Below are 16859 nucleotides of genomic sequence, written 5' to 3'. Positions count from 1 at the left end.
CTAATGAGGGAGAGAAGAGACTCAAAAGAAAAAAAAATGCTCAGAATGGCATTCAACCAGTACTTAGCTTAGATGAAATCACTGCTGCCACCCGAGGCCATGTTTGTGGCAGACATTCCCTCATTTCCTGTATTTCATTGTTTTCATTTCAGTTAACGAATAGCCAACGAATCACACAACTTCATGCAATTTTCATTATATTCTGTTTTCTCCTACTGTGGTCTTCTGTGGTTGAAATACATATCCTATTTATCATGGAAGCAACAGAGAAAAATGTCCCTGTCTGTCAGACTTTTGGTGCAAAGAGATGGAATAGAGCCCAGAACTCTGTTTTCCAGGCTCCAGAGCTGATGATGCCAGTCCCTTCAAAAGGGAAAACAGCATAAAGGCCACTTCAGAACAGTGGCAGGACAAACAAAAAGGACATGGATTCTAGCATGTGTCCTGCTGTCTGGGCCTCTCCTCCTCAAGCTGGAACTCGGAAGATGAAAAAAGAAATAAATGAGAGAACACTTTTAGATGAGTAGTTTCTGTAAATGGTATTTTAGAGCATTAAATCACACAAAACAATAATCTCCCATTTAACATAAAAGAGTAATGGATGGAATGTTCTAGAATTGAGAATCGTTGTACACACCAGATATGGATTACATATTTCAGGAAAAAGACAATAATGTAAAATACACTTGTTTGAACATTGAACATAATGTCATATTTTTAATTTTAATTTTCAGAAAATACTGCAGCAATGTGCCATGCCTGTGGCAATGATCATTATACAGTGTTGATGACAGGTAGTAAGTTATGCTCTTAGTTAAGCCTCCTTTCTGCAATTTGTATTTTGAGTAGATTATATTTACAGCAAAGTACATAAAACTGTAGTCAAAAAAGAACTGTAAAATAGTTGATGAGATGAAAAAATGAAAGTCAGAAACATGACATAGATAGGAAAAAATAAAAGCACGGGCTTACTGGTTACCCTGATGGGAGAGGAACTTCTAGGTTTATTTGATTTGTTTATTGGTTAGTGATTTGAGTAGTTTAGGTGCAAATAATTGAGTTAACTGAGTTAATACTTAGGTTAATCATATTACTGTGGCACCATGTCATGTATGTGAAGACTTTATTTCACTTTATTTTTCCTGCATCCTCTATTCTGACACCATAGCTCTCCTCTTTCTCATTGGTATTTATTGTAATGTGTTTGATATTTACCATGGTTAAAAGCCTAAAATCCTAAAGCCAATCTCAACTCTACCGCTGTGTGATCTTGGACAAGTTATTTAATGCTGTCCTGCCTCAGTTTCCTCATATAAAATGGAGCTCATGGTAATTCATACTTCATGAGATATTTGTGAAGATTAAGTGAGTTAATATGAGTAACACATTTAGAACAATTCTTGTTAAAATGGTAAGCAGTATACACTAGCTGATATATGTAAATTTTTGAAAAGCACTTTTTCTGTGTACGCATATATTTTAAATTTGTATGCATTTTATCTTACTATACATCTGCCTGTAGAGCTAATCATGTGATTATTTTCCCCTCTTTAGTACCTTAATGTGTTAAATTGAATTGACAGACTTTACTCTTTGCATTTCTGGAATAAACTCTACTTGATCATGATGCACTTTTCTTATTATAACTGTTGGATTCAATTGAATAATATTTTATTTAGAAGTTTGAATCTATGTTTAAGAATGAAATGAGCCTACAACCTTCTTTTCATTTTTCTCTTATTACTCTTGTAATACTTCTTATTAGAGTCAGCATAATGTCTCATAAAAAGAATTGAGTACCTATCCTTTTTCTATTTTCTAAAAAACCTTTTTTAATGATTAGTAGAAATCTCCTGGAGAGTCAATTGGGTACAGTTGCATTTTATAATTAGGAGATATCTACAATTAGCATGTAAATGCATCTACTGGCTATGATCTAGTTAAGTGTTCTATTTCTATTGCTCCGATCTATGCATTTTTTTCTCCCAGAATTTATCAGAGTTTGAAATATGTTTGTATACAGTTCACAATATTTTATTTTTATTTCATCAAAATACATAGTTATGTCCTCTTTTTATGCTAAATTTTGTTTGATCACATCTTCTCTCTTAAATTACTAGTTAGTATTGCTAGATTTTTATATCTCTCCCTACCTTTATATTAATTTTTTCAAGCACCATGCTTTGTTTTGGTTAACCTTACTTAATTTCTCTTGTTTTCTCCTTTACTTCTGTCCTCCTATCCTCTTGGATATATTCTATTTTTCTCTTCTAATTTGTTGAGTTCAATACTTAGCTCTCTTTTTTCTCCCCTTTCTTATTATCATGTCATCTCCTAGAATAAGACAAATTCATTAGAACCTGCCTCTGGTCTCTTCCCCCACCTCCTCCATGATATGTTGGTATTATCTAGAATTATTATTCTGGATTGCTTTAGATGTAGTTTTATTCATTGGCTTCACTCCATTGGGATCTTGAATTCAGTTTTGTGAGAGTAATGCCCTTTGTAAATGACATGATTTTTCTTTAGATCTTTTTAAATTTTTCTCTTTGTCATTGCTATCCTCGCGTTTTGCTGTAATGGGTTGAGACATGGGACTTTTTTTCTCGTGTGTCCTTTTAGTCCTTTAGATCTGAAGTTTTTCAATGCCTCTCATCCTGGGAAATTCTCAGTTATTACAACCTCAAATGTTTTCACTTCTTTATGTATTTTACTCTCTTTGAGGCTCGTTTCATAAGAGATCATAACATGTCTATTTCTTTTATCTATACCTCTTATATTTTACTTTTACGTATTCCTTCTTATCATTTACTGATACCTTCTGGGAGAGTTCCTCAATGTGACCTTCATCAACTCAGTCAATCATTTGTTGAATTCTTTTCAGTCATTTTAGTTTTCATACAGAATGGCACCAATTGGTATTTATTTTAACCTCTGGTTTCCATTTCATGTGCTGAGGGCACCACTCAGAGCCACCCAAGCTCTTACACCTGCTAACTGCTCACTCCAGTGTAACTTGGGGACCACTCTGATATCTTCCAATCTCCAGCTAGTACTGGGCTATCATCATTTATCTACCTTGAAAAGGCAACATGAGCAAAAGAACGCTGCTTTGTTTTATGCCCGATCTATGCTGCCCAGCCCTCCTCTACTTTTCTCACCAACCCCCAAAGACTGGGGTCCAACCACCTTCTCCTGCCACAAGGGTTTCTGATAGCTTTACATGCTCATTTTTCACATGGATAGCCCTCCACCTCCTTCTAGTGTCTATTACATTTGCAGGGTAGAGGTCTGGAAAGAAATTAGCAGCTCCTGCTTATGTGTCATTTTGTCAAGAATGGTAATTAACAATGATTTCCAGAAACTGAATTTTTAGGATTATCAAGGTAGAATGCATTTTTGTAGGAATCACTTTCTCATTTTAGGATGTGAAGGCCTCATTTTAGAAGGAAGAGACCATCAGGAAGCTGACTTCATAGGAGAATAAAATGAGCAAAGAGACCATCCCATACTAGACGCTGAAAATCTGTGGCTCTCATTTTAAAACCTGTTACTTACAGGGGCTCTAAGAATACAAAGACGGCACATACTTGCACATCCATCCATTCCTTCCTAGTGTGCACATTCCCTTATGCTACAAAATTAGACATACTCCTGTGACTAATTTGTAATTTTAAGGAGCAAATCAAACCATTCACTTGTTTACCTTTTTATCTTCTTTTTTTGCTCATTTTTTCAGAATCAACCTACCGACACCAAGCAACCATCGATGATGAAGTTGTCACCATGGAGATTCTAGATACTGCTGGTCAGGTGAATAAGGAGTTAAATTAAAAAATTTTCTGGATCAAATAAAAATGAGATGTGCATAATATCAACAAAGGACACTTTTCTACAACTAACTCATGATGCCTAAAGACTTTTCTCTTTAATTATCTAAGTATTTATATATAACATATTTGCAACAACCCGTGTATACATCCTTATATAAAGTACCTAGTACTCTAAGAAGGTTTTGAGAATGTCCTAACATTCACTTAATATCATTTAGAATACAGTGCCCACTTATATTTACAGGGGATCACAAGAAATTAATAGATTTTCATGGTTAAAAATGTTTTATAATGCTTTGATAAAGTTGAACAGGTATATTTACTGGAAAATTTCTTGGAGCCTTTAATATGCTTATGTGTAAGGTGAATCCTTAAGGGATTTAGTATATATTATGTTCCAAACTTATATGACCTCAGAATTTTTTTTCAGAATACTTTAAGAATCTCTCCTGTAATATTCTTTCTGAACTTCACTTCATCCTATTGAACACTTGAACCATATCAGTGAACAATAACAATTTATTTAAAGAGGAAACTACTATAAATTTGCTTTGAGTTCTATCAGTTCTGTGATTACAAATGGGTTCATAGATAGGTTTAGTTCTCAAGGATAGGAATGACCACTAGGACCAAGAATTAGGAAGCTGAAGGATTCCATGGTGCTTTTCAGTGACTTATGACCCCCAAGAAAACTTAAGTTAGAGTATTTAATCCAAGAAATGTTCTCGTAACTAATTATACACTTTTCTTTCTCATCACCACCTCTTTCCTATATATGGTCTCACCTTCTACCCAGAACTGGTTCTAGAAAAAGACAGCAGGGAAATACTCACTTGCAGAATTAATGTGAGCCCGTGAAGGAAATCACACATGCTACCTTCCTAGGAAGGAGTGATCACTCCCTTTGAAAATCACTTCAAAAGAATTTCTGTTATTACTAGGACTGCATAATACTTTGGGAGTGTTGAGATGGTGGTGGGGGTGGGGGAGCCAAAAACCTCTAGCTTTAAGTTTGACACTCTATATAATTTGTCACTGTTTTCCTGGTGGCTAATTGTCTATAATCTGAAGAGAGAAGAGATTAAAACAAAAATAAAGGAATGAATGAATGAATGAATGAATGAATAAAATCTAAACCATTTTACTAAACTGTGCCCATAATTCTGATCTCTAAGGGGTAGAGTAAGGTCTACTTGTCTGTTAGCTGTTTGCCAATTCTTTAATTATGATGAAACATCTCAGAGGCAATGTGCTCAGCTAAGATGATAATTTCTCTATAGTTCTTGTGATTCAAGATTTAATGATGAGGCAAGAAAAAATTTAAAGCAGAAAGTTAAGGACCATGCAGTTAGAAACTTTTTAGTTCCCTAAAATATTTTGCTCTTCCAAACCAATTGAAAGGTAAACTTGTACAGGCAGATTATCAAGAGATTTTAATGACATTGAATATAAGGAATAGTATTTAAGGGATCACTATTAGCATTAGCAGCGTCTATACATTGAGACTACTTCCAGGTCTTCGACTGTCATTTTTTTTCTTGCCCACAGGAAGACACCATTCAGAGGGAAGGACACATGCGATGGGGGGAAGGCTTTGTGCTGGTCTATGACATTACTGACCGAGGAAGTTTTGAGGAAGTGCTGCCACTTAAGAACATCCTGGATGAGATTAAAAAGCCCAAGAATGTGACTCTCATCTTGGTTGGAAACAAAGCTGACTTGGACCACTCCAGGCAAGTTAGTACAGAAGAAGGCGAGAAGTTGGCCACAGAGTTGGCATGTGCTTTTTATGAGTGTTCTGCCTGCACTGGAGAAGGGAACATCACCGAGATATTCTACGAGCTGTGTCGAGAGGTGCGTCGCCGGAGGATGGTCCAGGGCAAGACGAGGCGACGCAGCTCCACCACACATGTCAAGCAAGCCATTAACAAGATGCTCACCAAAATCAGTAGTTAGGCAGTTCTGTTTCTGCAAAAGCCCAACTGAAGTGGTTCAGGTAATTGGAAATACTTTCTTGCCCTTTTTCCCTTTTTAATTCCTCAAATGAAAATATTCTATTTCTTGTTCTGACTCTGGGAAATGTCTGGGCTTCCTCTTGTTTCCAGCCTCTTGTATGTTGAGAAATTACAAAGTGTTTTATGCAGTTTCAGTGCTGATAATTATTCCCTTTCCTGCTTGGATAAAATACACTTTATTGCGGTTTGAATGTGTAATCACCAGAGATTCTGAAGTGGCTGGGTTCATATTAAGCTATTTTTAGGCATCTTCACCTTGCTTCAGTAGGTTGAAGTCTTTTCAAAGGCATTTTAAAATTTCATTTCTTGGCAAAGACTACAAATGATCACTTTAGAAGTCTCAGATAATAGAAAATACGGTAAAAACACAGGAATTGTTGCTGAAATATTGGAGCAGGGAATAGAACCCTCGTTCCTATTTGAAGCAAAGATTTTTCTGAATTGTCTTAAATTGTCTAGTTTTTCCTTTAACCCTTGTTTTGTTCTTAAATTCAAACATGTTCTCACAAGGTTTTCCACTGTGTAAGAGAATTCCATTTCAATTTGAGTTGGTTCTCTCAAAGATCTATCGATCATTGCAATCTAATTCTTCTTCTATAGTTCCAACAAGATTTAATTACAACAGAGGCAGCAGGACCCCTCAATTCAGATCCTGCTAGTCCCTTTCTTACCAAACCTAGGGTGATGTAAAGACATTAGGAATCTTTTCACCAAACCCTGACTTTACTGAATGCTAATGAAGTATTTAGAATTAGAGATGACTGATTCATTTCTCTCTCTGCTTATCATCTTCGCAGAAAGACAACAGTCCAAAAAGCAGGAAAATTGTGCTTGCTTCAGCAGCACATATACAAAAAGCGGGAAAATTAAATATGAAGCTTAACTACCCTTATATGGGGGAGCCAAGGCTCTGTGCCAGACATAGTAAGAAAAATTAGCCTCTTTATCATTAAGTCGATTATATGACTTCTAACATTTTGGACAAATTAATTCATTTAGGAGAATTCAGAAAAGAATGGATGATTAAAGTTCACTTTATCTAAGTAAATGTGTGTGAAAAAAAGATTCTTATATTGTGAAAATACAGTCTATAACTAATAAAACTTTATGATTCTTTTTTCCTTATTATGCCCCCATATATCAAGATTTGGGCACTTTATTTTAGAAGAAAATATATATCTTTTACATATGTGTGTATTTATAAATACATAGATATATGTATAAAAATTTGTAAAAGTTGGAGGCTTTAATTCAACAATGCATTTGGACAACTTGGTGTAACTGACTATTTTATGCAAATATAATAAAAAGCATAATTTTCACATTCTCTCACATTAGGATGATCTTTTTTGTGATAACATGAAATGCTTGTAATTTTAAGAGTTGACAAATCAGTGAATGTGATACAAAAAAATAAGCTCCAGTTGATAGTAACAGCTACTATTTTTGGAGTGGTTAGGTGCTATTTTAGGCACTTTCTGTATTATCTCATCAAATCTTCACAATAATCTTATGCAAGAGATAGTATTATGACTACAGTTGTAGTGGTGAAGATATTGCGTCACAAGAAAAAATAAGTTTACGCAGCTATTTAGTGGGTAGAAACAGAGTTTTACCCAGAAAGGCAAAATCAGACCCTGGAGCCCATACTGATATCCACAGAATATTAATAGACTGAGATATGGCTCTTGTTCTTGATCTATGGGGATGAAGACACAGGAAAGAGAAAGTTTAGAAAAGACTTGGTTGCATTATGCTTTCTTTCAGTCATTAACAAGTATCTATATATAAGCTGGACATATAACTTGACACAAGTTAGTTCATTTGATTGTGTCTGAGCTGACCTTGAAATATATATGGAAGTTATTCGGGAAAAAAAAATGGTGAAAATATTCTAAGCAAAAGGAATAGCATGAAACCAAAATATGGAGACAAAAAATGATGGTAAGTGTGGTAATTAAAAGCAGTTTAAAGAGCCACATATATCATTCTTCAAGAAAAAAAGAAAAGGGAGAACAGTGGGAAGGAATTAAAAGAAAGAAAAAGAATAAGCGCTTTAGAAGTAAGAAAAAAAGGCAAACATTAAAACTGCACTAAATTTAGGTAAATATATATTAAAAAACCAAATAGGTAACTTAACTGTGATTAATTTTCAGTAATGTTCATTTAGAGAGGGGAGGGAAAATGAAAGCAGAGTAAAATTACTTTTTAAATGTTACTATCTTCTCTAGTCACAGTCTCTTTAATTCCTAAAGAGTCATGATGAAATAAATGGTTGTCATCTTGGGTCAAATACTAAGGAAGTGAAATTCATAGTCACCTATACAAGCAACTTCCCTAGACATATGCATACAAATCCAGATCTGTTAAAAAAATCATAGAACCACTGACTTAAGTCCCTACTGGTAATCACGGAAGAACATAAGATTGCTCTCATGCACTAGCTAGGCTTTTCCACAAATGAAAGTTATAAACAGTTGTGGTTTTTTAAACAGTATTTTAATGATGGAAACCTGTGTGATCTTGAGTATTAATGATGGGTTTTTATCACCACACTACCACTGCCGATGCTTGTTGTTTATAGTTGCTTTCCTTTTCTTTAAGATTCAAAAGATTTCGTTTCTAAATATTGTGTTTGTACTCATATGCCTCACAGCACTGAGGGAAGGAGCCCATAATTTGGAACCTCCCTTTTAAATAAAATGTGTAATACTTACATATATGTAAATAAACACAACATCTTATGTTCTAAGTGTAATAGCAACCACGTTTTCTTATTAAAACAGCCTATGCCCACTTTGAGAATAATAAGAAAGTAGCCAGTTCATTGGGTCAAATTTAATCAGAGTAAAGTTGAATTCAATTGTCCTGAGCTAATAACCTATTTGGGAGATTCTGAAAAAAAAAAAAAGACAAATATATTTTCTCCATAAATTTGAAATGCTACATTTAGCAAATTCTGTATTCCCATAGATTTAGTTCTATTTTTATATTACACTATACTAATCAAGACAACATGTTGGTGTAAGAAGAGACATATAGATCTATGGAACAGAATAGAAAGACCAGAAACAGAACCACACTTTTGTCGCATTGTGTCTTCAGCTTTCCAGATGGCTGATATGAAGAAAATGGAAAAGGGAAGTAATTTAGATTATTAATAATGAGTAAAACTGTGCTTTTCGATTGATTTTTGACAAAAACACCAAGAAAATTCAATGGGAAATGAATATTCTTTTATTCTTTTCAACAAATAATGCTGAAACAAATAAACATCAACCCATACATCACATCATATATAAAAATTAATTCCAAATGGATCATTGACCTAAATATAAGAGCTAAAACTATAAAACTTCCATAAGAAAATAGGAGAAAATCTTCGTGACCTTGAATCAGGCAAGGATCTGTTAGAACACAATAAGCACAAATAAAAGCAAAATTAAAAATTTTTCATTTAAAAGGCTAAGAAAATGCAACAGCAAGCCAGGCTGGGAGAAAAATATGTGGAAAAACATATCTCATCAAGAATATATATCCAGAGTATATAACTCTTAGAACTCAATAACATAATATGGTTAAAATATTGGGCAAAAGTTTTGAGTAGATAATTCATCAAAGAAGATATGCAAATAGCACATAATTACATAAAAAGTTCTCAAGATCATTAGACATTAGAGAAATGCAAATTTAAACCACAACGTACTACCAGTACACACCCAGTATAATGACTAAAATTCAAAATGACAATACTCACGTCAGTGAGGATATCTACATCCTGGAACTCTCATACATTGGCAGTAAGGAAAATGATACAGTCATTTTGTAAAACGGTCTGGCAGTTAATTATAAAGTTAAACATATATTTAACATACAACTCAGCAACACTGTTCCTAAGTATGTCCTAAGACAAATGAAAATCTATGTTCACGTAAAGACTTGTCTGCTAACATTTATAGTAGCTTTATTTATAATTGCCAAAAAACTGGCAGCAACTCAACTTTCCATCAGTGAGTGAATGAACAAACAAATTATGGTGTATCTTCACCATGAAATACTATTAAACAATAAAAAAAAAGGCAAAGTATTGAATGATTTACAAAGCAGTATGCTAAATAAAAGAAGCCAGACACAAGATAACTGCAAATGATAATATTCCATCTGTACACAATTCTAAAAAAAGAAAACAATAGTAAAAACAAATCTGTAGTCACCAGAATCTGAAGGTAACAAGTGGGAATAGACCACAGAGAGGCTCAAGGAAACTTTCTAAGGTGATATAAATATCCTGTATCATGAGTGTTGTGGTAGTTACATGACTAAGTGCATTTTCTAAAACTAATCAATCAGTAAAATTAAAATTTATTTATTCTATGAAAGAGTATTTTTAAGAATAAAAACCTCACTGTTTAGTAACCTAGGGAACTGCTTGATGATGCCTTCTTGGTGTTCCTTTATGATTTATGAGATCTATAAACAGTGTCATAAAAACTTCGGTCCTGTCATCCTCTTCATCTTCTCACTGCTTGGGGAAGCAAAAGGCTTATTGCGAAAAGCAAGGTAGGACATTGAAACAAATACAGGATATTGATTTCCTCTATTTCCTGAGCTTCTGAGTCAATCTATATAATTTATGTGTCTAATATTTGCTTTTAAATTGGTTTTGGGAATGCTGAATGCAATTTCTCTGGAAAACAAAGTTATAAATCATATTTAGGTTTTCCAACTAGTCCATAGTAACCTATTTAACCCATAACATAGCACGTTTCAAAAAGGACAGATATATTTTCGGCATCCTTGCACCTCTCCTTTATCTCTCTCACATATACTGGTCCCCACTCCTCCCCACTCCTGCATCACTTGAACCCTTGCTTATATACTTTCTTTGGGGAGTGGGGCAAATTAGGAATTTTTAAAAGAAAATGATTGATAACACAAACATATGTAATTGGTGATGTTTCAAATAGCCTAGAAAAGTGAAGGAAAATATTTTGCATAGACTAAAAGAAGAATTTTTTTAAAAAGAGCATGAAACAAGTACAATTTATAGGAAATGAGTTCCTATAAATTGTTTCAAAATACAAAACAGACAAAAGGGACTTGGTGATTATCTAATTCACCAGCATTTCCCAAAGTAACTTTTTTGAGTCTATAGAGTGCTATTAGTTATCACTAAAAAAAAAAAAAAGTTCTATTTGAATTTGGGAAACAATAGATTAATGCAAGAAAAGCAGATTTCATTATTGCATGACTTCTCTGAACTTCATTATGCTAATGAATTGTATTCATCAGTAAGAGGAGTTCAGTAGCACCACATTGCCAAACTCACTAGGCTATGGTAAAGCACCACACAGTACTAGTGTTCTGTGAACTTATTTTAGGAATAATGTTTTCATCTTTTCTTCAAAGAATTTCTTCTACGTCATCAAGGCTTGCCTTGAATAACACCCGTGATGGAGGATTCTTTGCTCTTCAGGAGGGTTCTTTTGTAGGATATGCTATCCTTTTGGAGTAGAGCTACCTAATATATATATGGAAGTTAAAATTTTCTGTTTTAAATTATTAAATTATTATTAATTACCTAAATTTAAATTACTGAAGTTAAAAGGCTTTCATTTAAAGTAAAAAAGAAACAGAATTTATTTTAATGTTTTATTTAACCCACTATAAAAAGTATTAATTTATGAGATGTTTCACAATTTTTTTACTGTCTTTAGAATCTAGTGTGTACTTTACACTCACAGGGCATCTCAGTTTGGATCAAACATATTGCGAGAGCTCAATCGTTACATGTGGCTAGTGGCTGCTGTACTGGATGATGCAGCTTTAGAATATTTTTACATCTTTGAGTCTAAATCCTCCCTTATTTTGTACAAATCCAGTCACTGAAAAATTGAAATTAGAATCCTGAATTTTAGATGTAAATGTGTCCTTAGAAATCACCTAATACAATCTTCTTAATTCTATAGCAAAGTAATGAAATAGCAATGGGATTGGAACTCAGGTCTTTTGATGCCTACGTTACATTCTCCTGGCTCCTGATATACTGTACTGTTTTTAAATTGAAACATTAGAATTGAACTTATATAAAGAATTGCTAACTCTACCTTAAAAAACAATCATTACAGAATTCCCCTTAAAAATTATTCCCATCCAGAAAATTCAGTACGTTATTTTTTTAATAAAAATTCAATTTACAAACACATTTTCCAGGCTTCATCTACTACATAAAGTGATGCCACCTGCTCGGTTTTAGTGCCAAGCTAAAAACAGGGCATATTTTGTAGATTAAAGAGCAAAGCTTGTCTGTTGCTACATTTGTTCTGTATAAAGTATTTAAGTCAGCAGTATAAACATATAATAAACTCAGCTACCACAGCCAAATTAGTAATGTGCTAGTCCTCCACTTCTCTCAGGAGAAGGGACATCCAGCCAAATAAATTACAACTTGAATTTAAAATTTACTTCTCTAGTTTTTTCAGCCAACATATTCAATTGGACCTTGAGAAAAAATAGAAAAAGCAAACTGAGATTTAATTATCTACACAATCTTTTCCAAACTATTTTTCTATGACAAATTGGGACATTTCACATCCATATTGACTTTTTGTAAAAAGTAGGTCTCTAGTTTGCTAGTTTAGCTTTATTACCCTAATTTCTAGTTAATAGTAAGCATTATGCACAAAATCAACCAGAGCACCAAATGAAAACTTTTATGGGAGAAAAGGAATACAATCAAAGAATACGTGAGAACAAAGCAGTCAAAGCACTACTTATACAGATTTCTTGAGGAAAATGACAAAATAATAATAATAATAAAAGCCAAGAGATGTACTACTGTGGTTATCTTCCCAGTCAAAATTAACAGTGAATCAATATCCTGTTTCCAGCTACCACCTTGATCAGAAATGATCCATTAAAATCACAACTCAGAGTGGGGAACAGAAATTATACTGGGCCACTGTAAGATGCTGATAAATGATCTGATCGTGACCATAAAACATCACAAGCAATTAAAGCAGATTGGAACTTTTCTCACCAACTTAGGTAATGGGTACCAGCCCACAAACCATACTGCTATATCTGAATTCTGCTTTGCCCAAAACTAAGCTACACTGTGGACTGCCAACCCCCAGGTGTTACTTTCATATTGCAAATCAAGTTCTTTCTGGAGAGTTGAGGGTAAATCATGATGGGAAGAATTCAAACCCATAACTAAATAGCCCTTTCTCCTGGGACCATCTTGGTCAAAATCTATTACGAGCACATTAATAGGAAAGCATTATATCCCATCTCTACACAGCTGGGGGTTGTAGGAATCTCCAGGCTATCCTGACACAGTTGAGCATTGTATTCCCTATGGCAATGTTTCTCAAAATACAGCCCATGGAATACTCAGTAGCATCATCTGGGACACTTGTTTAAAATTTAAATCCTGGACCCACTCCAAACCTACTAAATCAGAATATATGGGAGTAGAGCTCAGAAATCTGCATTTTAACAAGCTCCCTAAGTGATGATTGTATATATCAAAGCACGACAATCTCTTTTTCAGGATCAAAGAGATAGAACCAGAAACCTATATCAAATACATCAAGTATCTATTTTCCAAAGAATCTATGAATCTTGTAGGGTGAGAAGTATCTCTAAATTGTTAATTTTCTGCTACCTTACAAAAAGATATCCCAGATCTTCACACTACTGTTCAGGAGCCTAGGTTCTCCAATGTTCTTAGAATTATAAGAGCTTCGACTGAAGCACCTGGCTAATTTGTATAGCTCCTGCAGAAGGGATGAAACTGAGTTTCTAATGAAGCGTCTCACCTCCAACTTTATAACATTTGTTTAACTAAAATGGATAAAGAACTGAGGCCAACATTGTGCACCTGAATACCAAAGTGTTTGTAATCATCTTGTTATTTTATATCCAGAACAAATATTGTCTTGAAATAGCCTTGGCATCAATGTCTCAGGCTCCATTAATGGGCAGCCCTCACTTAATTTGAGCGGAAATGCATCTAAGGCATGGGGGAAGGAGAGACATATATTAATTTCCGATGCCTAAGGCAGCATCCCAAGAAGCCACTCCTCCCAGTAGCCTGTGGATAAACTGCTAAACGACCTCAGTGATTTCAGAACAAGGATAAGGACTTCTGCAATTTACCCTGCTCAAAGAAAAAAAGTTTGTGAGGAGGTGCTGAGGATGAATCCTGCCTAGAGAGGATGGTAATTTGTGCTATAGCCTTAAGTTCTCAAGGGAAGAGTGAAAGATTTTTAACCTGGATGTTGGGACAGGCATAGGGAAATAATTACAAAGTTATCTGAAGCTTTTTTCATCTCAAGCATCTGATTACTCAGCACCATTGGAAGGATCGTGGATTTAGATATCAGTGGTTCGAAGTCTTAAAATCTAAATTATACTAAAGCTTACTTTTTCCTCAGATAAATATTTTATTATTTTAAACTGAGACAAACATTTTTTCAACGATGGTAACACAGTCATTGTCATAAGCATGATAATATGTCTATTTTGTTAGAAAGAATATGCTACAAGTCATGGTATTCCTATTTTCAATAGCATTCTGGCAAAAATTAAAGATAATTCCAATTGCATCAAACATTTAATAATAATAAATTCTACTTCTGGCCTTGAGGTAAATAAATGGTGTCTTTCATGCCATGGTGGGAAATAGATACTATGAGAGCTGCTTCTTAACACTGCCCTTCGTTACAACAACTATCAGCCCCTTAGGTTACCAATGAACTCAGCTGTTTTCTCTAGTTCCAAATTTATCACAGCCAAGTTTTCAAGTTCTTTTTCCTCTTCCTCTGTCAGAATTCCCTAGCCAGCCTCATCTTTTTCATTTCTGCTTTATGGACTGGATCATCTGCTTCTCGAATCACAGAATTCCAGAAATTCGGCTGACTTCTTCCCAAAGTGAAGGAGCTGGTCAAGTTCAGCCCATCTATCATACTGCCTTTTTAGACCTAATTTGGAGGTGATGTTTCTCTTCTCATATCCCAAATTCACATCCTCCTCAAAGGGCTTTTGCTCCCACCAGTCATAGTTGTATTCCAGGAAGAAACTTTTCTCATTCAAAGTCAACCCATTTTCTTCTTAACTCTTAAGAAAACTGTCATGTATCTTGTCTTTTCTCTAGAAATGGCTGCTCTTCCACCGACAAGGGTCATAGTATGCGTTGAGCAGCTCCTCTAATCACTTCCTCTTTCAGTGGTATGATGGGGAGCATATTGTTTGTCTTGAAGCCTCGCTTCCTCCGTGTTCTCTTCAGGGTCTTACAGTTCTTCCTGCTGCCACACCTGTAAGCTCCTTCCTCACCCTCACTAAAGATTACTTTAAAAATCAATAACATTTTGTTCACTTGATGTTTAATTTGTTTGATTTTTGTGAACTTAATAAATACTCATAAGTGTATTTGACCATCTAATCTTGTTTTCATTACTTGACATCCCTGAACTTGTCTAGGGCAAGTTCATCTATCATGGGGATTCTCAGGAACTCGAGCCAAATATCTCAAGAGGGAGTAGGATGTATTTCACTTTCTTCCTTCGCTAGAGAGTCTTCCAAATAAATATTGCCTCTTCTTTAACAAACTCATTTCTAGGGCACATAAGAAATACGTGATGTGTATTAGTCAGTATATTTTCAGTTGTAGCTGACAGAAACTATGCAATCTGGCTTAAGCATGATTGGAAGGTTGGGATAAAGGCTTCAGGCATGGATAGATCCAGGGAGTGTAAAGTATAATAAGATTCTGTCTCTCTATCCATACAACAGGAAAAAAAGGAGCAACTGGTCAGCCCAGGAAAAGAGAAAGTTTTGGTGAAATTTTCTGCTGAGAAAATACCCACAGACCTTGATCATCCTAATGTGGGTATTAGATTCATTTTTAAACCATTCACCGTGATCAGTAGGCTGAATACTGTAATTGCTCAATCGGCTGGAGAGACCAGCTCTACCTAGATACTATGTAGTAGTTTCCCTATAAGAAGAGTGGCTTTAGTTCAGGAGAATGAGGATCTAGAGCTCTGTGTTTTTGTTTGTTTGTTTGTTTTATTTTGTTTCTAAACCACTGAAGCAAACAAAATGGGGCTCCATATGAAACTGCTGGTGTGTTGGTGCATGTGTTTCTCTTTGCCATTGTCACCCACGGATAAAAAAAGGATCATTTTTCCCTCAAGAATACAGCCTGGCCTGGTGTTTTTCTCTCATGGCCAGCAGCAGCTGGTAGGTAAGGACTCTCAATTCTCCATTTTTTGTGGATGGATTGGTGCACATGGGTATTTCCTGACCTGAGAAGAGATACCCTTATAAGATTTGAAGTGGTTTTATGTCACCAGCAGCCAACCTCAGCTCCTTATAGAAGTCTCTAGAAATTCTCCCTAAGGTTGTTTCGGTGATCCCGCTATTCTCACCAAAAGAACTACCTCAAGGCCCATTCTTGGGTTGTCATCCACATCTCCTCTTCCCGCTATTTCATTCCTAGAAAAATAAGATCCTTTTTAGATTCTCTGTGTGAATTTTATTTGTTCAGTAACTTCCTCATTCACTCTTTTTTCTTGTGATTTTTGAATCAGGATCTCTAAATATTCTGTGTTTAGCTATCTGGATTCTTTCTATTAGCAAGTTATGCAACTAACAGATTCCCCATCCTATCTTAAGATCACTTTTTACTTATAATTTTCATGTCTCTGTCCACATAGACTAGCTGTAAATTTCCTCTTTCTCTCCTTCAGAGACATCTTATCTCTGCATAATACTATTCAGGGATTCACAATGTTGTTTATAGCTTAAAACATGCTTGCAAGAGAAGGAGCAATTAGAGGGATCATTTTAATAAACTATATAAATGTCTAACCAATGCACTGTATACTTGAAACTAATTTTAAAAATTAAAAAAAAAAACATGCTTGCAGACGTCTGTTTTATTTTTTATTTTTCATATGCAGAGAACGCTATACTCACATATTAACATACAGTCTATGTGGAA

General features: G+C 34.8%; 1 protein-coding gene across 3 annotated transcripts in view; it reads left to right on the top strand.

The window, feature by feature from the left end:
• Positions 1-7180, top strand: part of RERG (RAS like estrogen regulated growth inhibitor) — a 96175-nt gene extending 88995 nt beyond the window's left edge. For all 3 annotated transcript variants that reach the window (XM_039876430.1, XM_039876431.1, XM_039876432.1), the window contains 2 exons: positions 3740-3813; positions 5382-7180. In XM_039876430.1, coding sequence (XP_039732364.1) covers positions 3740-3813; positions 5382-5789 — 482 coding nt within the window. In that variant the 3' untranslated portion in view covers positions 5790-7180. The remainder of the gene's footprint in view (positions 1-3739; positions 3814-5381) is intronic.
• The last annotated feature ends 9679 nt before the right edge of the window (positions 7181-16859 follow it).

This window comes from Pteropus medius, unplaced genomic scaffold (genome assembly GCF_902729225.1).
Source record: "Pteropus medius unplaced genomic scaffold, Ma_sr-lr_union100, whole genome shotgun sequence".
NCBI classification, from domain to species: domain Eukaryota; kingdom Metazoa; phylum Chordata; class Mammalia; order Chiroptera; family Pteropodidae; genus Pteropus; species Pteropus medius.
The sequence above is the reverse complement of the archived record's forward strand: the minus strand, read 5'-3'. Positions and strand labels throughout refer to the sequence as shown.